Source organism: Prinia subflava, chromosome 4 (assembly GCF_021018805.1).
Source record: "Prinia subflava isolate CZ2003 ecotype Zambia chromosome 4, Cam_Psub_1.2, whole genome shotgun sequence".
Lineage (NCBI taxonomy): Eukaryota > Metazoa > Chordata > Aves > Passeriformes > Cisticolidae > Prinia > Prinia subflava.
Window position 1 is genome coordinate 40,007,111 of NC_086250.1, and position 23,760 is coordinate 40,030,870.

Sequence of the window (23,760 nt, forward strand, 5' to 3'; positions counted from 1 at the left end):
AGTTTTCCCTGTCTGTTGAAGTGATGCTGAGTTTGCTTTTACTGTCAGTTCTGTCACCCAGAAAAGAGTCATTTTCTCTCTAAAAATCTAAACGTTGAACCTGTGCTGAGGATTTTCCAAATCCTTACAGTCATTCAAGAAAAATAGAAACTGGTGACTGGATCTTATGGTCTGATTCCCCCAAGTGAGGTCATACCCCCATGACACATGCAGGTTAGCCCAGGCAGCATGGGCTACTTTTTATCTGAGCAAGTTCTGCTTGTTAGCTTTCCTACTGGTTCTTGTGCAGCAGTGTGCCTGCTACTTTCTCTCATTTATTCATGTTCATTTTTGCATTAGACCTCTAGTTTAACACTAATAACCCTCTCCTTTGGACAGCTTGTTCAATGAGAGTTTTCCAAAAGAGCTGCAATGCCACGGGAATGACTTCCCTGTCAGGGAAATGCCTTGGTTGAAGTATATTTCATGTAACCTCTTGCTGGCAATGTCTTCTGCCCTCTGCAGGCAAATGTCTTAATTAGCTGGGCCACTGAAAAATAGGAAGAACTGGAAAACTGTGATGGTACAGGCAGTTTTGAGATACAAGCTACGACATAGCTTGTCTAAGACCTCCCTCAGCAGAGTCTCAGGCACGTACTTGGCTGTGTGCTGCTGAGCTTTCCCAGTTCCACGGGCAGGGTGGGGCAGGAGCCTTTGCTGTGTGTCAGTGGGATGAGTCTGCATCCTGCTGAGGCAGGGCCTGTGTGCCCAGGGTCAGGGTTCACTTTGCAGCAAGGTGAATTCTTCACTGCTCGCTCTTTCTGCATTGCATTCACCAGTTGTGCACTTGAACTGTCTTTGTCCTGAGGAAACTAGGATTGAGATGAGTGTCCTACAAATCTCTTCAAACATTTCTTCTAGATAGTTTAATAACATTTAATTTAGCTGGATAGTGTATTGCTCTATCAGTACCCAAATGTAATGAATGCCTTTAATGATTTTATCTACTTAGGTAATCATATAGATTAATATTTTTCTAAAAATCATAGCAGACCATTTTTTAGAAGTTTCCTAGAGCACACATTCCTCTGAGAGCAAAAATATGCACTAGGATCAGATAATTTTTCAATATTATTATTGCAAGTAGTCATTAACCTAAAATTACAGGCAGTTAAAATATCTCAATAGCTGATCTGTGCAAGATATATGAATTTAAATTAAGCTTTTTCCAATAGATTTGAGAGGGAGAAGAGGCATGGGCACAGACTCAAAATGTGTAAGCTTGTGTTTTAAATTTGTAACTATTTAATTGCTTATGAAATATGAATCAAATTTCCAAATCCACTTTCTTTTTCCCTTATGCTCCTGATGTAAATTTAAAAGTCTAACAAATCACCCAAAGGGAGATTTTGCTATTGAGATCAGACCTTCCAATGAGTTGTGATCAGCAGTACAGATAAACCAGCATGATTTAGGTGTTGTGTGAATTGTCTGCAGTTTTGTTCCCTTCAGAGAAGGCTGCTGCAAGTCAAGATGAGAAACCTGTGGTAGGGCTTTATCCATACCCATTATTAAATGGAAATCAAGTATTTCAGATAGCAGAGCTTTTATCAGAGTTTCTCTTTGAAGAATGTTACCCTTGGAAGAATTAGTCCCAAAATTATAACCTCTAGTACAAAAGAAAGTTGTCTGCAGATGACTTCCATGTGAAAAATGTGACAGCTGTCAAACAGGCAACAAAGTTAAATTATAATTTAATTGCTACCTCATCCCTGAAGCAAGCATCAGTTTCTTTAAGTTCCAAGCTCCTGTTACACACAGCGAAAGTCAAGAGAAGATAGCCGAAGGGAGGCAGTTTGTAAAAATCTAGATCTGTAGATCTGAAGAACTACAAACATCAGGAAATATTCTGAAATATGTAAATTGTGTAAAAGACTTTGGGTGATCACTCCCAAGGTCTGAGCCCCTCCTTGTCCCCTGCCTTACCCGCTCCATTGCAGTAACTTCCCACTGACCCTCTAGAGCAAAACTCCTCCTCATTTTTTGTCTCACAAGGTGGGCATAAAGTAGCATGTGCAGTATTACAGACAAGATACAAGTTCAGGGGAGCTAATGTGTAATGACAACTCCTGTAGATGTCCAGAGCTGAACTTGTATGTGTTGTTTGCTGATAAATTGCTCACTAAAAACTGGAAAAAAGCAACACTATCATAGAACATATGTATGGGACCACCATCCATGTTGAGTTATTCTCCACTCCAGGTTTGGCTTTGAGAAGGTCTTGACTGTAATAATGTCCGGTTTGGGACCTGAAACTTAAAGAAAGATGTTGACTATATGGACAGGGCCCAGAGAAAAACAAGCCTTATTTTACATCACTGCAGAGAAAGACAGAATTAAGTGATCTTGTTCTCTGTGGATGGCAGCAGGCTTAAGCCTCAGGAAGGGTGATTTAGTTTAGACCCAGAGGAACATTGGAAGGACTGGAAGGGCTTGCTTTAATAAAGTGTGGAGTCCCAATCACTGGAGATTTGAAAAAGTGGGATAGATAAATGTATCTCTGAAAGGACTTGGGTGCAGTTGATGTTGTCTTAGGACAAGAGTACAGTCTAGATGACCTCAGAGAGTCCCTTGTTTCTTCATGTGTGTTTGTAGTTCATCTGGGGCTGGATTCAGCTCCATTTGACCCAATGCCTGAAGAAGGGCAAAAGAAAAGGAGTAAGTGGAAAAGGGAAGCTCCTTTTAAAAATCGTGCCACCTGTGCTGGAACAGGACAGAGTATTTCAAGTTGTCTTCTCTTAGGCATGGTGTCCCCTTTTTACATGAACTTTTCACGGCTTCATTAAGAAGCAGTTAACTTGAAGCGCTTCTGTCCTTTGTGGTGACGTGGATACAAAAATTACTGTGCTAGAAGAGAATTGGGTCTATAAGGGTCTTGGTCCAGAGCTGATTATTTTTAATTTCTGCCAGGAAGTGCACACGAATCTGTCAGTAGGATATATCTTCCTGCTTTTTTTTTTTCAGTCTTGCAGAATGGTGGTCTTACAGCACTTTTGTAGCAGCTTCAAACACACTTTTCATCAAAGCCATGTTAAACAAGCTATGATATCACAAACAAAAGCCTCTGTTCATAACAAATTACTAAAATTTCCCCAGAGTCCTGCTGATATAGCATCTGTTGATACAAATGAAAATCATTCTATCATGAATTATTGTGAATTTGCAGATAGGTTTTTCAGTAGCTGAAATGCCCACTGACTCCTAAAGTTCATGCAGGGATGGAGGACATATGACAGGTTCAGCAAGAAGTTATCTTGGGGGAGGACGGGGGAAAAGAAGGCAAAAATGTTGAACACCACAATTCCTGCAGTATGAAACGACAGCTCATACCCAAAAAAGTCACTGGCAGGAAGAAAGGTTTTAGCTTAGTTAAGGGGACTTTGGGTGTGGGTCTCTGCTTTGCAGTGCTGTTCAGGGGGAGAAAAACAAGGGAAGAGGATGAGCTGGGGTAAAGTAAGGTATTAACACCATGTGGGGGTGTTTGTGCTCCTCACAGCACAAGACACTGCTGTTTTCTCAGCAGCCCCACAGTGCACCGCCCACATCTGCAGAGATAATGGTGCTGCTGCTGCAGCCACTGCCCTGGTATCCAGCTTCTCTCAACTGCAGCCCAGGACAGCCACCAAACTTACTGGTGTGCTTTCATTCTGGTGAAAGCAGGGCTGATACTCCCCTAAACCCAAGTCAACAAAAACGCAGAGAGCAGGAAAGAAGCCCAAACCCGAAATCCTTCACTCCTGTTTGGAGGCAACCTGGTCTGTTCTGGCATATCTTTTCACACTGGCAATTAAGGCAGGAGCTCAGCAGCTTTCTGAAGGCAGCATCAGTCTGTGCTGTGCCCCAGCACTGCTGTGCCTTGGCATCCTTCTGTGAAATACTGAGTTCTCAGCCTGCTTTGAGCAGGACACGGAACTAGAGACTTTCCAAAGTCCCCATCAGTTCAAATGATTCCACAATTCAGAAACATCGGGAAGGAATTCAGGGGCTGGTGCACACACAAAGATGCAACACATGAAACATTATGTGTACCAAGCCATTATAAAATCCTGGAACAGGAAATGTCATTTTCATCAGCCAAGGTGTGATAAAACCAGTGCATTTTGAATTGAAGGTGGTACATGCTACAGCACTAAAAACACAGGTTTCACTGTGCAACTGTATCTGTGCACAGTGGCACACCAAAACACAATTTACTTGAATAGGTCAGCATCCCTGATGTGAGGGAGGACCAAGAAAAAATAAAAACCTAAGCATGCCACTTACTCACACAGAAGTCTATCTTATCTGTCAAATAGCTGAATTCTCAAAACTGTCTGTGAGGACTTGTCTTCTGAACACCTGAAAAACCTTCTCCTAACTGTTTTATTATCTTCTATTTCCTGCTTTCAAATGACCTCCTTATGGTTATGTAACTGTAAGACCACTTTCAGTAAGCTCTTTCAGAGGGAGCCTTATTTGTACTCCCTTAAAAGATTGCATTATAACTCTTATACTGAGCACTTCTGAGGTTAGGCTTTACGGGGTGGACCAGTGCCTGGCCCAAACCAGGCAGTCTTTAGCTTACACTGACAATGGTCTTTATTCCCTTAATTGCAAGACACAACTCCAGTTGTTTGATTGAGGCCAGGTCTTCACTTGCTTCTACTTGAAGCAAAACTAAGCCTTATCTTGTACTCAGATCCTGGCAGCTAGAGAACAGAGAAACAAAACACTAAGATTCAAAAAGTGACACCAGAAAAGATGGTCTAAATACCACAGATTTCCAGCTGACAAGCAGAAGTGAAAAGGGCTGTTTATTTACAGAACAATAAGGTGGCTTCTGAGAATATTAACATAATGTCTAAACGGGGACAACTTTAATACTGTAAGTACCAAATACTAGGTAAGTGATCTCTCTAATGTGAAAAAAAATGACCAAAATTATCCTAGGAAGAAAACCTGCCTGATGCTTGTAAAAATGGAGCAAAGTTTTTTTCTTTATCATCACATCACCTCTCCTCCACAGGTAACTTTGTACAAGGACTCTGATGGAGAAGACTTTGGGTTCAGTGTCTCAGATGGGTTATTGGAAAAAGGAGTGTATGTTAAAAACATTCGACCAGCTGGCCCTGGTGATCTGGGAGGTTTAAAACCATATGACAGACTTTTACAGGTAATGTTGCTGGCACTGTGCAGGTTCAGCATGAAGGGACATGACATATAGATTACCTGATAAAAAGGTTTATAACCACACTGGGGGTATTTGGGTATGCATCTTTGGAGATGCGATTGTAGAAAACTGCGGTTTTGCAGTTTTGTTACTTGGAACAGCCCTGTAGTCTTGTCTTGGTTTGGACAGACAGGTATCTGTCAGGGAAAGCTGGAGTTTCCCTTGGAATGGAGAATGTAAAACCCCCTCCCTCCAAATTATTACAATTTTGCAATTAGGAGCTTTCAGGCAAAAATATGGGAATAGGAGTAACAGTTCTTTACTAGGAATAATGAAAAAAAACAAGCAAGCAAACAAACAAAAGTCCTAGAAAACCCTGATGGAGTCAGGAATACAACCTGACACCCAGTTGTCAGCGTGTTGGAAGCAGTACAAATAAGTCCTCCTGGAGTGGCAGATGTGGTTCTGTTGGAGCAGAGATGATCCTGAAGTGGTGGTGAGATGAGTCTGGCCTTCCTCTGAGAACCCAGTGGAAAAGAGGATGCCTGGTGTTCTGAATCTCAGGTTTCACCCAGGTAGGAACGCTTGGCTACTCCCACTGGGTGGAGCATCTCACAATGGAATGATTTAATTTTATCAGTCATGTGGTGAGCCTTAATGGCTCATTAACAGCAGATATCCCCCTGGATATCCGACCTGGATGGGCTGTGGAAGAGACAAGGAACATTGCTCCCCCTGGTTTTAACAGCTGGCCCAGTAACAGAAGGCCTCCACCCCCCTCCCCCCTGGAGTTACAAGATAAAGGAAAAAAAAAATCTCCCTAACTGGTTTCAACAGATGAAATAGAATACACATTTTTTTGGTTACATAACCCAAGACAAGTCTACACTGCTTATTATATTTTAAATAATGAGCACCACTGTTTGTTTGTATTTCTGCTGGGAGGGGATGTGTGTAGGGGGACCAGGAAGGACAAATGACCATAATTGCTCTGCACCACAGGCTGTACTGTCTAGATTTCTTAGATTTCTTTTCTTGGCAAGAAAAGACAGCACTTTGTGGAGCTTTGGACTTCTATGTAGTGGCACTAAAGCTGGATTTTCCTGTGCAGTCAGGTTTATAGAAACAAATTCTTTCAGAATGCTAGATATTTTTGAACTCCAAAGGAGACATACAAATGCTTACTAGGTAGCTGGAATTTCCCACAGCATATCCAGACAGATTTTTCTTTTTTGCTTTTCTTCATACAGACCTGAGAAATATTTCTGTGTTTAATCCAAGTGTTGACTGACATAGTTCGAATAATGTAGTACTCAGCACCACACTTATCACAGTGCCAAGTTGGACTATGATGAAAAAGACACATTATTTCTCAACTAGCCTAATAAAATACTTTATATAAATTTATATGTATTAGCTAAAACCAGAGAAGACCTGAACTGAAATTTCAGATGTATTCTACTGCATTTAAATTGACTAACGCCATGAAAGTCAGATAAACTATGTGCTGTTAAATGTCATTACTGGAGTGAGCACTTTGATAGCTGGCAACAGCCAGCACAGAGTAAAAATATCTCCACTTCAGCTACGTTTTGTTAGAAGTGAGTAGAAAACTTAACTGATGTCTTCAGACCAGACATCATGGTTAAATAGTCTCATATTGGGTGATTCTCTACTTGGAATAGTTAAATCAAGCTCCATAGTCTCAAGGATAAATTTGTTTCTCTTGTGATCTCATTTTTTTTCCTAAAACGGTAACAAAATTCAGTCTTCTCATCAATCAGGTGAACCACGTCCGCACCAGAGACTTTGACTGCTGTTTGGTTGTGCCCCTCATCGCAGAGTCTGGCAATAAGCTGGAACTGGTTATTAGCAGAAACCCCCTGGCATCTCAGAAAGGAAGCTCAGAACAACACACTTCAGGGAGCGGGGAGTGGAGCGACGCGAACGCTGCCTTCCTCCAGCAGAGCGGGCACGCCGGTGTTAGTGCGGAGACACGGGATCCTACCAACACCTTATAGCAGAAACCACTGGAGCGGGACACTCATAACAAAAGACAATTATGGTGCTAAATCCATTCAAGATTTCTCTGAGATTGAGGCTCAGATGCTGTACAGCACTGAAAAGCACAGGAGGTCAGTTGGTCTGTCTCAAGGCTTCTGTTAATCTACGGTTACTTTGGAAATAGTTTCATCCTTCATTAAGTCAAGTCATTCCATTCTAAACAATCTAGGCTTAGTAACAGTAAAAAAATACATAAGGGCCTTTATTTTCCCCAAATAAGAAACTGGGGAGATGTTTTAAACATGACCTAAATGCTCTTCTCCCTTCAGCAGCAGCAGCTGCTTGAGGGAAGACTCTGCTAACAAACAGTAGTGTCCAGGTTAGAGAGTTTTTAAAAATCCTTTTATCAGGAAGGTGCTGCTGTCTGATGGACAAGGCAGAGTGGTTTACTGCACCGGGTTTTCCTGGGGAGTGGCTACACGTCTGGTTTTGGAAACCTTTATTCGCTGGCGAGAAGGGTGCACTCATTAGACAAAGCAGGGCTCAGATGTTATAACAAACTGCTTGCAGGAAAGCTGCAGTTTGCATTGAACATCACTCCCCCCTTCAGCAAACTTTATTAGAACATATGTTATTCCCTATGCAATGAAATATTTAATGGTCTGTCTTGCAACCCATGGGGATTTTTAAGCAGAGACTTTTTTAGTGGGATAAAACCTCTGACGGGGGATTACTGAAAAGAGTGAAACTGAAATGAGTTCAGACAAATTAGAAAGGTTTTTGTAAAAGAAAATGGGTTTTTTAAAATTACGTCAGTAGAGATTGATACAAAAGCTCTTCAATGATCCATAAACCTGTAAACTTGTACTGTCACATGGGAGCTTTTTAAGTCAATCAGTTTCTTGAAGGAAGAAAGGTCCTCTTTATTATGCTTTGTTTTCAGCCTTCTTTATGATAAACATTACCCCCTGCAACACATTTTTAGAATTTAAAATTGTAAATATATTTTAAAAACACATCACACAGATTGTCTCCTTTCCCCTCTTCCCCCAAGCAATAAAATACTGCCAGTTGCTTTATATGCTCACCAGCAGCTGCATTGGTTTATTCTGGTATTCAAGTTGTTATTGGTAATTATTGTTATTGGTGAATATAAAGATACTGGATTTGTACATTTGTAGAGTCTCCATACCTAAGCAATCACCTTACAGAGTTACTGTTTCTGGTCAATTTAAACTGTTTAATGTATCCCTGTTGCTGTTCCCAATACATAAACAAACTCACCTGCCCTGCACACACAATTTCTATTTCAGCACTGCCAGAAAAGGTTAGAATGACATTCAAGGCTGAATCATGTAAAAAACAAAAACACAAACGAAAACTGCAAGGCTCATGAGTCACTTAAATATGTATTTTTATTTGTAACAAATAAGTATTAAACTGTAAAGTATTTTTGTACAAATTTAATACTTTAATAGCATGATATTTATCGTCTATGTTATGTTTTTTGAAATTCAAACTGTTGCAAATATTTGTATGGAAAAACTGTATAAATTAAAATAAACAGTGATTTAAAGACATTAAAAATGAGGTAGAGTTTTTTTATATTTATATTTTTCCCACAGTTCTTTGCACAGTTTTAGAAAAAAAAATCATATTTATATTTGTGGTATACTTCTTCCTACCCTATGTGAAAAGAAAAAATTGTTATAGCTAAGCAGGTTATCCACATTTTAGTGCAATGTGTCTGATGTTTGATTTAACATTTGATTTAATAATCTGAAAACTGCAGTGCAGCAAGTTGAAAGTGGAATGTTATTTGAACTCTGATTTGGAGTTTTGCTTTTCTTACCAAGATCATCATCAGCATAGAACTATTAACTAAAGCAGCAATGGCAAGTTCTACATCATAGAAAAAAATTTCTATGTCACTGATTGCAACTTTCTTGTTATGTCTGTAACAAGATTAAAATCCACAATCCATCAAAGCTTCATGGCCACAAACCTGCCACATCAGAAAAACCTAGACCCCTTCGTAAACTTTTTTTTTACTCAAGGAAACTACAGTTTTGGCACATCACTAAGAGCATCTCATCAATACTGTAGCATTTGGCGATGGATAAATCTTGCTATGGACAGCTAGGAGTCTTTAAATCAAAATACACCTTGTGTATTTTTCAAGGAAACACCTGGATCCTCGAAGACCTGTAAGTTCATTGTTCAGTAAAACAGAGAATTATGATTTTTCATGACCAGTACACCAATGAATCTATTACAAATGCATCACTGAAAATGTAAGAGGCTCAGTGTAAAACAAGCTGTTCTTCATAGAACATGGAAAACCAAGGAAGGCTTTGAAAGGCACCTGCATGTTCAGCATCTCTGTCCCAAAAACCTTGAACAGGTTCAGTAAAGGTTCATACCAAGACCAATTAAGTTGTCTGTTAGCTTTTGAAAAGCTTCTTAGGAATTTGCTGTCCCAAAGTTAGATTCTTAAGTCTGGAAGATCCAAGTGGGGATTCTGCTACTGTTGTCTGTGAAAACAAAACAAAAATGTTACCCAAGTTTGAAACAGACCTGAAATATATTAGCTTTTTCAAAAAAGGCACCTTCTCCCATGACCTCAGAAATTAGATGTAATGAAAAAAAGAAGCATCTGTTAGCAGGTTTGACTTTATAAAAATCAATTTCAATTATTACATTTTATATACATCTCTCAGAGCACGTCACCTAAAATCTGACATTTGTGCACAAACTAAGCTGATACAGGCTAAGCTGGCCAACAGATCACTCTGAGAGTAAAAACACGTGTACATTTACTACTGTTGACATTCAACTTTTTCTGTATTAGCCACATATTACTCTGCAAAGGCATCTGCAAAATTTGACTGCTTCACCAATTACTGGTCAACTTGATAATTATTAAATAAATAAAACCATCATAACAGTACCCAGGTGATCTGCAGTGGTGAAAGAGAGTACAAAATTTTGTTTTAAACGTTTTCAGTAAGGAGATACTTACAGGGGGTATTTCTGTAGCATCCTCAGATGCAGGAATTTGTCTTTTACATGGACTTTGCTGCAAACTGCCCATCTGCTCTTTACTGAGAACTGATGACCCTTCCTGCATCACGAGGTCCCTTTGAAGTTCAGGTGGGTCAGGAGCACCTTGAGTAACAGGAACAGGCTGAGTCTCGAGCTCTTGACTTTGCCCGCACTTCACCAGAGGACAGGTGTTTGTTTCTGCAATTGCCTCTCTCAAAAATCTCTGCAGGCGTGTTTTTCTGGTGATCTCCTTGTTCTTCACGGCTTTCCTGAGGTGCAGCTCCTCGGCCACGACGTAGACGCGGCAGCGTCCCCTGGTGACAGCTGTGTACACGTGCTGCCAGTGCTGCCGGCCGGCATTGCCAACCACGTACACCACGGTCCTTTCCTCGGAGCCCTGAAACGTGCGACAACGCTGCTTCAGAGGCTCAGCCCCACGAAACAGTTCAAAAAAGACGAGAATGAGGAAGCTGGAGGCTACTGGGGACACTCGAGAATATTTTCTATCCTGCATTCAAGGAGTTCTAGTTTGAAGAAAAGTTTCTGATTCTTTCATGAGAGAATACAGTGAAATTATAATACAGTGCATTAGCTCAGCTCACAGCTGCTGTGTTTTTACCTGGAATGTGTGAATAGTTCTGGCCCAGGCATGCTTTATGTGACACAGCTTCCTCAGTGCCGTGTAGTTCACAGTGTATGTGGAGCCGTACGTGCTGCTGATGGTCAGCAAGCGCTGCTTATCAATTTCTGCATCCTAAAGGAACAGCACAACACTCAGCAGTGAGCCTGGATCAGCAGCTGGAGCAACACCCACACTTCCCTATTTTAGCTTTCTCTGAAATTACAACAGCTGCAATGTCAACCAACTCAAAGATGCTAAACCAAATAAATTCCTGTTTTCACCAACCACCTTCAAGCAAAACAGTTCTCATTCTTCCGGATCTACCCTAACTACTGATTCTTGCACTGCACAACTCACTGCACCCAGCAAAAAACCCAGTTTCTTGTTGCTGTTACTTTTAGGCCAGCTTGGTTTTCTGCCAGGGAAGACTTAAGCTGTAACATTACTCTTTACTTCAGATTATGTTAAACATTACCTATTTCACTTACAGTACATTTGAGTATTTGCAGAATGCATTTACACTGATCACAATCACACCGACTGAAACATACTGTATCAAAAAGCCCCAAATTGAGGTTTTTGAATTTTCTATTGTACCTTGACTCTTTCGTGTCTTTTACACAATTCTTTAGCAAAACTGTGTATTAGGGGCTAAACTTAAAATGTGTGAATTAGTTTGTGCTGAGGATTCAGCACGCCCTGAATCATTTTCCACCAGGTTTTCTTTGTGCAAATCCTTGTAGCAAGGACTTACCCTTATTATGAAAAATATATCTCCATTGCAGAGTCGTTTGCCCTCCTCATCAGCCTCTGCAGGGAGTGTGATTTCTGCCTTGCTGCATTCCTGGCCGTTAGGACCCTTTCTGACACCGGAGGCTGCCAAGAGATCCTTGAGATACACGTTCCGCGTGCTGGCAATCTTGTCCCCAGTTTGAAACAGAAGTCTGTTCTTGTGGTCTCTAGGTCAGAGAAAGAAAAAGGGGAAAATGTATTTACAAAGTGTGCACTTACCATCTATCAGTATTTTTTCTCTTTCCACTCTCTATACTTGAACTAGATTAATATTTTATTAACTTTATTAATATTCAAAATCGTTAGGGTAACACATTTATGTCTTGAACTATTGTAAAACCATTTGGTAAAAACCAGTAATATAGAGCAGCACAAAAGTATTTCAGAATCTATTTAGAAATCATATAGTAGTAAAAAATAATTACTCTTGAGGGTTTTTTAAAATTTGCGCCTGTAGGAATTTTGAATATTCAATAGTAACTTAAAATCTCAGCATTCCCGTAGTGAATTTAAATGAAAAGCAGTTTACCACTGTTCAAAATGAGATCAAAGAACCCACCAAATAAATATTATTATATGAATGATTTATAACATAATCAGATCTTGATGAAACATTGTAAGTCTTACAATCTTGTTTTATGGTGTTGGCTTGGCTATAAGACTGTCAAAAACAAAATTAGATTGGTCACAGGAAAAATGCAGAACACTGGCTTACCTGGTTAAATGATTTGAATAGTGTTGGCAACAAAGTTCATTTATTAGTTCACAATCTTGCCTAAATCATACAAAACAAGAACATGAACAAAATCATGATATACAAAACATACAATTGCAAGCAATGTCAGAGTTTAGAAGACAAAGCTGTAAAGGAAAATTTTGTCTAAATACCACAGAAAGGTTTTGCACTGTACACCTAGATTAGCTAGATTTGTTTTTAAGATAAAGAAGAAAACAAAAGAAAAATTAAAACCTGGGCAGATTATTTTCTGTCTGTGGATATATTAAAAATAGCAAGAAGATTTATTTGCTTTCTAAAGACCTGAAATTTTAACTTTTAAAATGCAGCTTAGGTATCTATAAATATATTCTAGAAGAATCACACATAAAAATTACTAATAACAGTATTGTACCTGAATGCAGACTGGAGAAAAATTTGATATCGAGTTACTCAGCATTCACAAATCACTTATTAGCTCACTGGGAATCTGTAAATAGTGGGTGTTTTATACTTACTGAGAAAAGGTTATTCACAATTAAAGGTGGAGGAGCTTTTTCTTAAATACCCTTTTCTGCAGAACTCAAGGTTATGGACTATGGTACTAGTGCACATTATCCCTTTTACCTTTCAGTGTTTCTGCCAAGCCATGCACACTATTCATGCTCCTGTGATTACTAACTTCCAGTCTTTCTGCAAAGTGTGTTAGAGCCCTACATCCCACCCCTCTTAAGTGATGAGCATTCCCAGTATCAAGTAGTTTTATGCTACTGCCACTGGTCTCTCCAGCTGAACACTCTCAGCTATTTTTAGATTGTGGCTGCTAGCAAGGATTTTTTCAATGCCTGCCTGCACACTCTGTTACCTTCTGAAAGCAATGAATTGTGATTGTTGGGCATCCTCCAATCCTGGCCCTTTTTTAAGTAAAGTCTTTATTGCAGTTTGTAAATCTGTTTTAAAAGACATAAAAGGAAAGACATAAAAATATTCAGAGTTTTAAAAAGAAAAATGTAATTCAATATGAAATTGCCTTTGCTTATTTCTTGCTTTAATGACATCTCAACTTGTTTAAAACAAAACAGAAACCCACCCCCCAAAAAAACTCCCACACAAAATGACACACCTCCCAACGAAACAGAAATACACCACAAAATACCCAAGAAAACATCATGCAGTTAATCCACTATTAAAATCTGAGAAACAAGAGTGATATGGAAAAAACCAAATTCTTATTTCTGTGTTAAACAACAGCTGCATGGAGCAATTTCATGCAAAATAGGGTTTTGATACAGCACCTTGAAGAGCTAAAGATCAAATATTTTCAAGCCACAGACCTATACACTTGGATTTCACAGAAGAAAACTACTTGTAATATTCTGTTTGCTGAGTATTTTGCTAGAGTAAGATAAGGTGATAACGTTTGTTAGTGCTTTTTTTTTTCCCCTGCATTCCCCTTGAAGCTTTTTGATGCATATAAAAGAGAGGCCACTCAATCCACTTATACCCAGTAAATGTCAAAAAACTCCACTAAACAATGACCCCAAAACATTTTAAAAGAGGTATGGACATCCCTTCTTAGAATTTTCCTGACTCAATTCTACAGCTGGGAGCACATTCCTGTCCCGCACACCATACTGTTACAGTTGCTTTTTACTCAAATGATTCACCTCTTAATCAATTCTCAAAATCTCTTAAGGTTTGTCTTTTATAATATGAAAAGACAACCACATTCAATTACAGTGGTGGAAGCTGTCCCCCATTTCCAAGTCTAACCGGTGAGCTGGAGCTCTACAGCCCATTCTTTGCACTTACACAAGGCAAAAGACAAACACTGAATGCAGCATTTAAATTTATACCACAAACAAAGCCAGACAAAAATCTTCCCCAAATTTTTGTTCCAGACAATAGTCTATGCTTTACCAAAGGGAAAATCAAGATCACAAAGTGACTATACACACATACTCTCATAATTACCACCAGCAGGCAAAGCAATAAAAATAAATTTCTTCTCTGGGATGGGCATTGTCATTTCCTCGTTCCAAGCAGAAACGTTCAGCACCTCATCAAATTCAGGAAGCTGCCGGTGAGAGATTCTGGACCAGAGCATTGGAGGGAAACCGAAGTTAATTTTCAGTTAAAGAATTCCAGCATATCATCATCTGCATCAGCCTGAAGTTCACCAATTAGAATTTTTTTGTCATCTACACTACATGCCCTGAAAACTCTTTCCTCAGAGCAAAACTTAATTTCACATTGAAAAAATTGGTAGTTTACTCTCTAAACCCTCCATCACTACAGCAGATACCTCGTATTACCCACACAGTTCCTCCCATGGGAGCAAAATGGAGTAAAACAGAAGCGTTACCAAAAAATAAGTTAGAATGTTTGCAAAACACTTAGTAGTTCTGGACATCTTGCAAATGTTCAGAATATTTTAAAATTCAATTAACATCAAAACTTAGATTTTGTTTTTAGAGGTTTAAAAAAGAAATCAAGCACTGATAGGAAACAGTATTATTTCCAAAACAAAAGTAACACAAATGCTGGAAACATTTAGACTCTTTAGGTATTGATACAGAAAAGAAATGGAAATAAACTGTGATGTAATGGCCCTTGACATCTAAACTCTCCAACCAATTCAGTTTGTTGTAGTTGTTGTCACACTTATCAGCAATGTCTTTAAAATTTCCTTTTTAGAGGAACTTGTAAGCCATTTTAGAAGGCATAAAGTCAGTTGTGCATTTACAACTCATTTGGAAACTGTAACAGAGAGTATCTGATAGCATAATAGTGAAATACACCCCATAAAATTCAAGAGCATTCCAGCACACACGTTTTTTGTCCAATATATATTTCTGAAAAAGTCTGCAGTGTTTTGTTGCTGTTGTTTTGGGGGTTGTCTGTTTTCAAAACCGATGTTATGGATTTGGACTAAAAAAACTAACAGAAGCAATACTATGGAGTTAAATCTGGATGCACTGCTATTTGCAGGTAAAAGGCCAGGCAAGAATTACAAGAATTCTCCACACACCCATCAGGATATCCTACCTTGACGCGTTATCCACAATTAGTTGCGATTCAGCTCTGTGGTTAGTTCGCAGCTCCACAGAAAAGCCTCTTGATTTGAGACCCTCAAAGATATCAGCCAACATGTTCCCTGGGTCTATGCTTGGCAGCTGTCTAGTATCACCTAAACAGAATGCATGTTAGTTTTTGTGAGAAGGAATAGCATATCTGTTGAAAATTGTCTTAAAAAATATGAACACTGGAATGAATAAATACTCAAGCCTCTACGTAGTAACATCCATCCTTGATACAATCCATATGAAATAAAACTTTCAAGAATCTCAGAAACTTTGGGAATAAGGTTGTAGTGTAGTTTATTTTTACTCCTCACTCAGAAATGCTTTACTAGCAAATGCAAATCCCTCTGCTTGATGAGCACTGACAGTGATCACATCTTATTCAAACACACTTTGAAAGCTACGTATTTAAAAACAAATGCCATAAATGGCATATCTAAAATGAAATCTCTAAAAATGCAGAAAATTTTGACTTTATATTTGTTTGCTTTACTTTTTAAATTAAAACAATGATCCTAGCATTAAGAATGGCATGACAACTCCCTTCTGAAATACAATTCATATGCTAGCAATAACTCCTTCGGATTTAGGGAAACCGGAAGAGTTTTCCAGTTGCAAGATGTAGTAACCTACCACATGGAAGCCAGAGTAAGACAAAACACTGCTACACAGATAAAGGAGATACCGATACTTTTATACTGACATTTGGAAAATTGTCCATCTCATCTGACCTTAAGAAATAGCAGAAGTATCCAAGTACAGAACAGTGCAACATTCTGGGGTTTTTAAAAGACTCGGTAGGAGCTCTGATACTTACACTGTATGTTGTGCATTATTAAACACTGTATAATGCTAAATTTGCTGTTTCACTTACCTAGAATAATAAGTTTAGCAAGCTGAGCATGCTCACACAAGAGTTTTAAAACTAAACTAAGAATGTGTACGGACACCAAACTTCCTTCATCCACAATGAGAACCGTAACTGCAGAAAACTTCCATGGCTGGGCTGTGTCACTCCGCCTCCATGATTTAAAACTGTAGATAATCTAGAAGCAAATAAAAATAAAGCAAGCTCTGACACTAATCAGCTGTAAACTGTGTTACAAAGTAGATAGTGAGGTATCATCTAATGTAGGTAGAGCTATTATCTGAAATGCTGAACTTATACCTGTAACGACTCAGAAGACTCAACCATTCAGTCTTATTTTCCTCCTCAGTGAATACACTTCTAGCTGAGATTAGCAACACTGACTTACACAAAAGCACAGTATTTTTTTTTCCTGCAGGAACTGTTAAAGACACAAGGTTGGCCATTAGGTTGCTCAGTAACAGAACACCTCCTACTACAACTTGCTGTCATTTAATATTACCCAAAATTGTATGCAACTGCAATACCTATGCAGTCCCCAAAGATAAAAAAAGCCAACAGTATTTTTTAGGTTATTATAATTCCTATTTATATGGGTTATTCCACAACTCCAATATCTTCTTGGTACATTTTGCTACCTAGAACTTGAGAGACCAAGGCCAAATGAGACTTGTTTATTAACAAGGATAAATAATAGTTAATAAACTAAGTTTATTAACAAGGAGTTTGTTTTCTACTTTTTTCTAAAAAAAATTCCACAATACCTCATGTTAATTAAGAAAACACAGTGCAAATGAAATTTCTCTCATTATTGAAACCCAGGCTATTGATCTTTTCATGTATGTGCTGCTATGATTGCTAGGCAACAGGATCCTAGAAAACAACTCTACCACCTAGAAATTATTTTTGTCTTCATTAAAATAAAATGCAAAACTGAGAAGATGAAAAAAACAGATGCCCTAGAGAAGCACAAGTATGCAAATAGTAAAGAAACCAAAGTTAGCAAATAATGTATTTCAAATGACTGATTTATGGTTTCCCAAACATAATGCTGACTTTCAGATGCTGATAAGCTGTACCAAACCATTAACAATAATAGACTACACATTTCTTCAAAGGTCAATAAAAAGCAGTTCTTTTTCCATAACAAGAATGGACAGTATCAAAAGGTGTTTCAGAACCTAACTAAACAAAACAAAATAAAACAAACTCACCATAACAAACTTTACCTGATGCAGTGTATATGCAGGAAGCTGCGTTTTTTCTCTCAAAAGACTTGTTGCCCTCCCTGTAGGTGCAGTGAATAGTACATTCAAATATTTTTTTGCATACATATTCTCTGATTCCAAGTGGTGATCAAATGTATTCCATTCCTCAGATGCATCCAAGTCTTGTTCAAAATCCTTAGAAGCAGCTTCCACTTCTTTTTCCATCTGCTTCAAATGACGAAAAAGGCAGCTAACTATGGTACTCTTCCCACAGCCTCCTTTTCCACTTATGATTGTGACAGGATTAGAACAAATTTTTTTCACAGCAATCACCTGATCTTCATCTACCTCTGCATTACTTTGGGTATCAGACACAGAGCCCACCTCCTTTCCAGGAAAGTGATTTTCACCAGTATGACTGTCTGGATTATTTTCCTCCATTCCATGTGCCTGGGTAATATTCATTTTGTTATCTACTGTTTCTCTTGGTGCCTCAGAAACCCTAAGTATCTTTTTCACATCCACATCCAGTTTCCATGTGTGGTTTGACAGAAGGTCACCTACATACATTGCAATATCTTTTTCAGATTTGTAAAGATGAGGCAGAAACACCAGCTTTTTCTCCCTAATCACTACATTCTGATCTTTCAAAAATTCAAGGGATTGCCAAACATGCTCAATGGACATGTGTTTGGATACAAAACGAGCTAATTCATCTTGATCTTCATATGTGTGTCCCATTTGTCTACAGCGTGTCTTGAGCTGATCATACAAAATTAACGCGTTCTTCTGCAAATCAGGCATCTTCCAGAGGAGGTGTTCACACTGACAGAAGGCGGCCCACGTTGCCTCACAGTAAGGAAGGTTCAACTCCTTGTACATAATCTTCTCCCCAAAAAGAGTAAAAGCAAACACAGATTTATTTCAGAAGACGTTAGCCTCTAGCTGAATAACATTCCTCCTAATAAATACAAACTGCAATTCAGAGGGTGGAAGTTAGCAAAAATATACGTATTTTTCATAATGTATGAAGTTATGCATTTCAAGCTACATGAAAAGTAAGCTGGAATGGTAATTCCTCTTAGTCACCCTTCTGTATGAAACAGAAACTTTAAAAATAAAAAAAACCTTACACAGAAATTGGGTGTTAGGGAGAACTTGTGCACACCACATAATACATTTTCAGGTAAAGGTACACAAACTGTAGAAACAAAGCACAGGAAAGCCATCAGCCAGAGTACTGTACCCAATTCTGAACATGTTACTTCAATACACCACCTGTACAGACACTACCACAAAACAGTGAAAAATTGAGATATGCAAACAGATAAACTGTTGAGAGCAAGAAAAAAAATTGCATTTGCTCAGTCTTAAGAGAAAAGGCTAAAGAGAGTGTTCAAGGAACAAAAAACTGCAGTGAGAATCCAGGTCCTTGAAGCAAGAGAGCAACAAGTCCATATTACATCAAGGAATAGTCAAATCGGACAGGAGGAAAATCTTTCTAAAGGAAATTATGTGGAACACTGGAATATATTGGCTACTCTGCTGAATCTCTGAAGCCAGAGCTCTTAAAGACAAGTCAGAACATCCACCAGTAAAGCACTGGGGGCCTAAAGCAGAGGGAAAACCAACCATATTTGTGAACAACTAAAGCTGCAGCTCTCATGTCAGGTATGGGAATGCTAAGGTAAGGTGCAGCAGCAAAGCTCACGGCAAGCGCAGCAAAGGGAAACAGGAGGGTAAGCAACCACTGCAAATTCCACTCCAAAAAACAAACTTCTCGACCAGATGAGCTCTTACAGAGAAACTTTCCAACCTTACTATGGAAGCATGGATATTGTTCTACATATTAGAAAGTCTCATTTACTGGTATAAAATTGAAAAGAACAGTTGAGGATTTTTAAATCAGCAGTCTAACTTTTGGCCAAATTACCTCAAGCATTTAATTTTGTTTCCCTTGTAGAAAATGCTGAACAAATGGTTGTAACAAAACCACTTTCAAAAATCTTCTGACATTAATTTATTCTACACCAACTGGAAAAACAAAACCTTTGCTCATACTGAGTCCAGTACACCATCCATTTCCAAATGAGTTATGCTTAGCCCCTACAAATGCCCATTTAATCAAGTGAACCCAACTGAAACAGCAGTCTAATGCACCTCAAATGCAGTAAACATGGTATTTTTACCGTACATAACATTACTTACCCTGCTGAATCCAAGCTTCCATGGCTCATCCTTTAACATCTCATCCAATTTTGTTGTTATCTCGTCAGCTCCCTCCTCACCATCCGTATCAGCCTTTCTTTGCCAGCACATCTTATCTAACAGACAGCAGAAGTGGCGCGGCAGAAGAATCGGCAGGAACTCCAGTATCCTTGGAAAAGCCAGAGCTGCCAGTACCGCCTTCCCTGCAACTGCACGCGCCACAAACACAGCAAGTTTTATGTGATATACAAAGATTGTTGCAAAGTAATTTATACTGACTCTGGCTTCTACCTCCCCTATATCCAAAACATCGCAAATTTCTCTCATTTTCTTACTTTTGTAGTCCTCTTCAAAATTTTTAAACTCTGTTTTCCCTGAGCTGCCTCAGGAAAAAATTGTTTGGGTTTCATCCTGCAGGGATACAGTCAGTACTCTCAGAGACTGGGGACAAGGGGGATATCTGCTTCAAATGCACATGCCTGATCCAATCTCTGACACTCAGGTAGTCACACCCATGTAATCACACCAATCACACCAACACTGCCCACAACAGCATCCTCAGAAGTCTGAACTATCTCCATGTGGACACTCCAGTGCTTCCACAGGCTGCTCCCAGGTGTACCAACCTGCTGGCAGGCGGGACTCACACACACCTAGTCTGTTTAGTGCAGCTGATCAGGACTATGCTGAACTCCTTCACTGATCCCTGTACTACAGAGAAGCACCTACACTACTTTTGAACATGTGCCAGCCCCAAAAAGCCATCGCCACCTTGCTTAAGTAGTGCTGAACCCATTTTTCAATAAGTCTTGGTACAGGTGAATAAACTGCAGGAAGCACCAGTGTCTCTGCATTGTGGAATCTCAGAAGCATAAAATGATTTGAGTTGGAAGTGACCTTAAAGATCAACTAGTTCCTAACCCCCCACCCGTTCCACCAGACCAAGCTGCTCAAAGCCCCATCCAACCTGGCCTTAAGCACTTCCAGGGATGGAGTATCCCCAGCACAGACAATTCTGCTTAGCCTACAGAATTCAGCAAAGTTCTGTATGCCCTTCTTTAACTGATCAGTTGTCCTACTGTCCTGAAATATTTTAAAATAAATGAATCATTTGAATATACATTTCAAATGAATACATGTTAGTTTGAATGTAGTATATGAGGTGGAACTCCTTAGCTTAAAAACAATTAAAACAGCACAGGATATACCTACATGATTTTGAAACATAATAGAAGATGTCATAATTCTTGGTATCGTTTTGGATCTTCCTTGGCTGTAGCTGAGAAACTTGGAACTGTTTTAGTTTTTCTTCAAGATTGCTAAAACTCAGCACAGACTCCATAGGAAGCCAAGCAAAAAATTGTTCTTTCCAACCCTCAGGAACACCACATTCCTTAAGAAAGAGTGAAAATACTTGTCGATTGTTTTCTTCTACATCAGTCTGCAGAAAATACGACGGATATCCTTGCATGAAGTATTTCGACCCCATTTTTTTAGCTTTTACATTAACTTTCCACCAAGGGTCAACTAAGGGAAAACGTCCAACTACTTCATACTCCTTTTTGGTGCCGTATTCCTGTATAATAACTGAATCATTAAAAAGAAAAACAAATCCAGTGTTAACTGACAGTCATAAAAATTAAAAGTTTGTGTTGATTAAAAAAGCTTTGTTGGTTCAATGCCTTTTTTTGTCTTTTCTGTAAGTTGCAGTAGTAAAAGTAAAGCAGGGGTTTTCACAAACTCCTAATGCCAGTCTCTCCACTAGTATTTAAAAACAAAAGTGAAACCAGACTCAGAAACAAGCACTAAAACTCCTTCTCTAAGCGTGAGGAATAAATCTTGCCTATGAATTTATTAAGCTTATTAAATACATATGGTTTAATATTATGGTTTACTATTTATTCCAATTCATGTTTACAACTGAATCTTGAACAGTTTTATCACAAAATATTTTATCACAATGTCTGCATAATCTTCAGATACATTTGCATACCAATTATTTCCCGTGACTGAAACCACCAGAATTATAAGGAATTAATATACTAAACTCTTAACATTTTGTGTGACCAGGTTTGCCTCCTCTTCACCTTCAAAGAAATAATACACCATTCCCTGATTGACAACTGGGGACCAATTGCTATGACCAGAACAAAGCAGGGACTCTTGTTTAGCAGGGTGTTTTCCTTACCAGGACAGCTCTTAGGTCTGTAATAACTTATTTATTTCTCCCTGGTTATTTAGCCCGGTTTAGCCATTTTAAAAACAACTTGCAGGTAACATACTTTTTAGGCAGAGGTTGCTCCAACTTCACCTAGTTTTCTAAGTCTAAGCAGAAAGCTCGGAACCATTAACATCAAGTAGCAACACTCTCATATGGCATAAAAGAAAAAAAAAAAAGCGCTTTTTCTTGTCAAGCTAACTTGAATGGGAAAACCTTATGTTTTCTTACAGTTGCAATCCTGTGCCCGTAGAAGAGCACAGATCACGCTTCCCTTCCACTACCTGTTCACCACCCAAGGCGGTTCCCTGTCCCTTCACTCGCGATCAATTCAGCAGCGGGGAAGGGCCGAGCTGGGGCCGTTCCCACACGGAGAGCGCCGCCTCCGCCGCCGCCATTCCCGCAGCGCCCGCGGAGCCCGGGCCCCGCGCAGGGAGGGCCCGCAGCCCGCCCGGCCCGGCCCGGCCCGGCCCGGCCCTCACCGCAGCGGCGCGGCGGCAGCGCGGCCGACAGCTCCCGCCCGCCGGCCTCCAGCACCGCGTCCTCCACCGAGAGCGGCTCCTCCTCGAAGTCCTCGTCGCTCTCCTCCTCGTCGCCCGCCGCCTCCCGGCGCAGCGGCCGCAGGTGCCCCCAGAGCTCCAGCGGCGCGCCCCGCTGCCCGCCGCCCTCCGCCATGCCGCCCCCGCCGCAAGCTCCCCGCCCCGCGGAGAGGCGGGACGGCGGCCGGGAGCGGCACCGGAGGGTCGGGATAGTCAGGAGCGACGAGTCTTTTTGGTTTTGTTTGGGCGGTTTTGTTTGTTTCTTTGTTTTAATACTTCGGGACATAATTCTCTGTCTTTACACGGCCCCTATCACAAACCCATCAGATCATAACATCACACTTCCGATTGTGTTCCACCCAGCTGCCCCCAGAGTAGTTTAGTGTTGTGTAGGACTAGCAAACTTCTCCGGAAGGCCCTCCTTGAAAATCACCTTTCCTTCCCCACACCTTAACCCTGGCAGTTGCTGCTTAGTCTTCACTTTTGCTCAATACCAGGTCCTTGCCTTTCCTGCAACTTTACAGCAGTTCATTGATGAAACACCAAGCCTTCTCACACTCAGTATCGATCTCATTGAAGTCCCCCAGAAATCCTGCTATCCAGTCGTGAAAGCAAGTATTTCTACAACCTGTTTTGAACTGATTTTCACTGGTTAGTTGCTAGCAGGTTAATCTTTGCTGTGTTATTATGTAGCTCTGTTTTCTCAACAAAATTTCACAGTAGTATTTTTGCATGCTCACGCCACTACCAAGCATGTTTTCATCAATGAATTAAGTTTTGTAAGATCTATTTTTTTAAAAAATAATTTTGCTCACTCTTGTGTTTTAATTTGCCCTGTCTTTATTTTTTTAACTATTTTCTTCCAAATTCTTCTTTGTTTTGGTTTATACTGTCACACAGTTCACTAGAGGCCACTGTGGATGTTCTGCTGCTGCTTCAGAGTACTAGGAAGAAGATTAGAGGAGATACAAAAGCAGCCGGTGCTGGTGCAAGGCTGGTGGATTCTTCTGATTGAGATTAAATAACTGGGTGGTTTCGCACCCCAAAAGACCAAAGGGCAACACAGAAATGCCCCCAATGCTCCACTAAATAGAATGCAGTAAATAATTTGCCCAGCTTCTGAGAAACTGCCAGCAGCACAGACATACCCTTCAGAACAGTAGCACAGATTGTTAGTATGGGTGTTTAGAGCAAGCGATATATAATAAAATAGATCAACGTACAACAATTCCTTTTGGTCTAAGCTGAAAGAGACACAATTCTTTCCCAC

The 23,760-nt window shown here is 39.8% G+C and overlaps 2 protein-coding genes across 8 annotated transcripts in view; one reads left to right on the forward strand and one right to left on the reverse strand.

Moving 5' to 3' along the window:
• GRIP1 (glutamate receptor interacting protein 1) overlaps positions 1-8,779 on the forward strand; it is a 317,097-nt gene extending 308,318 nt beyond the window's left edge. For all 6 annotated transcript variants that reach the window (XM_063396516.1, XM_063396518.1, XM_063396520.1 and 3 more), the window contains 2 exons: positions 5,045-5,191; positions 6,973-8,779. In XM_063396516.1, coding sequence (XP_063252586.1) covers positions 5,045-5,191; positions 6,973-7,209 — 384 coding nt within the window. In that variant the 3' untranslated portion in view covers positions 7,210-8,779. The remainder of the gene's footprint in view (positions 1-5,044; positions 5,192-6,972) is intronic.
• Positions 8,590-23,090, reverse strand: HELB (DNA helicase B). 2 transcript variants are annotated; one of them, XM_063396521.1, is made up of 13 exons: positions 22,434-23,090; positions 20,946-21,320; positions 19,734-19,942; positions 17,532-18,410; positions 16,324-16,495; positions 15,415-15,556; positions 14,329-14,459; positions 13,232-13,316; positions 12,367-12,426; positions 11,614-11,818; positions 10,857-10,991; positions 10,215-10,634; positions 8,590-9,726 (listed from the first exon to the last, which is right to left on the reverse strand). In XM_063396521.1, the coding sequence occupies exons 1-13, from the start codon at positions 22,774-22,776 to the stop codon at positions 9,637-9,639; spliced, it is 3,246 nt and encodes a 1,081-aa protein (XP_063252591.1). In that variant the 5' UTR covers positions 22,777-23,090; the 3' UTR covers positions 8,590-9,636. The 2 variants fall into 2 exon arrangements, with proteins under 2 accessions (XP_063252591.1, XP_063252592.1); XM_063396522.1 differs by having other exon boundaries at positions 17,547-18,410; positions 22,434-23,088.
• Positions 23,091-23,760: the final 670 nt, after the last annotated feature.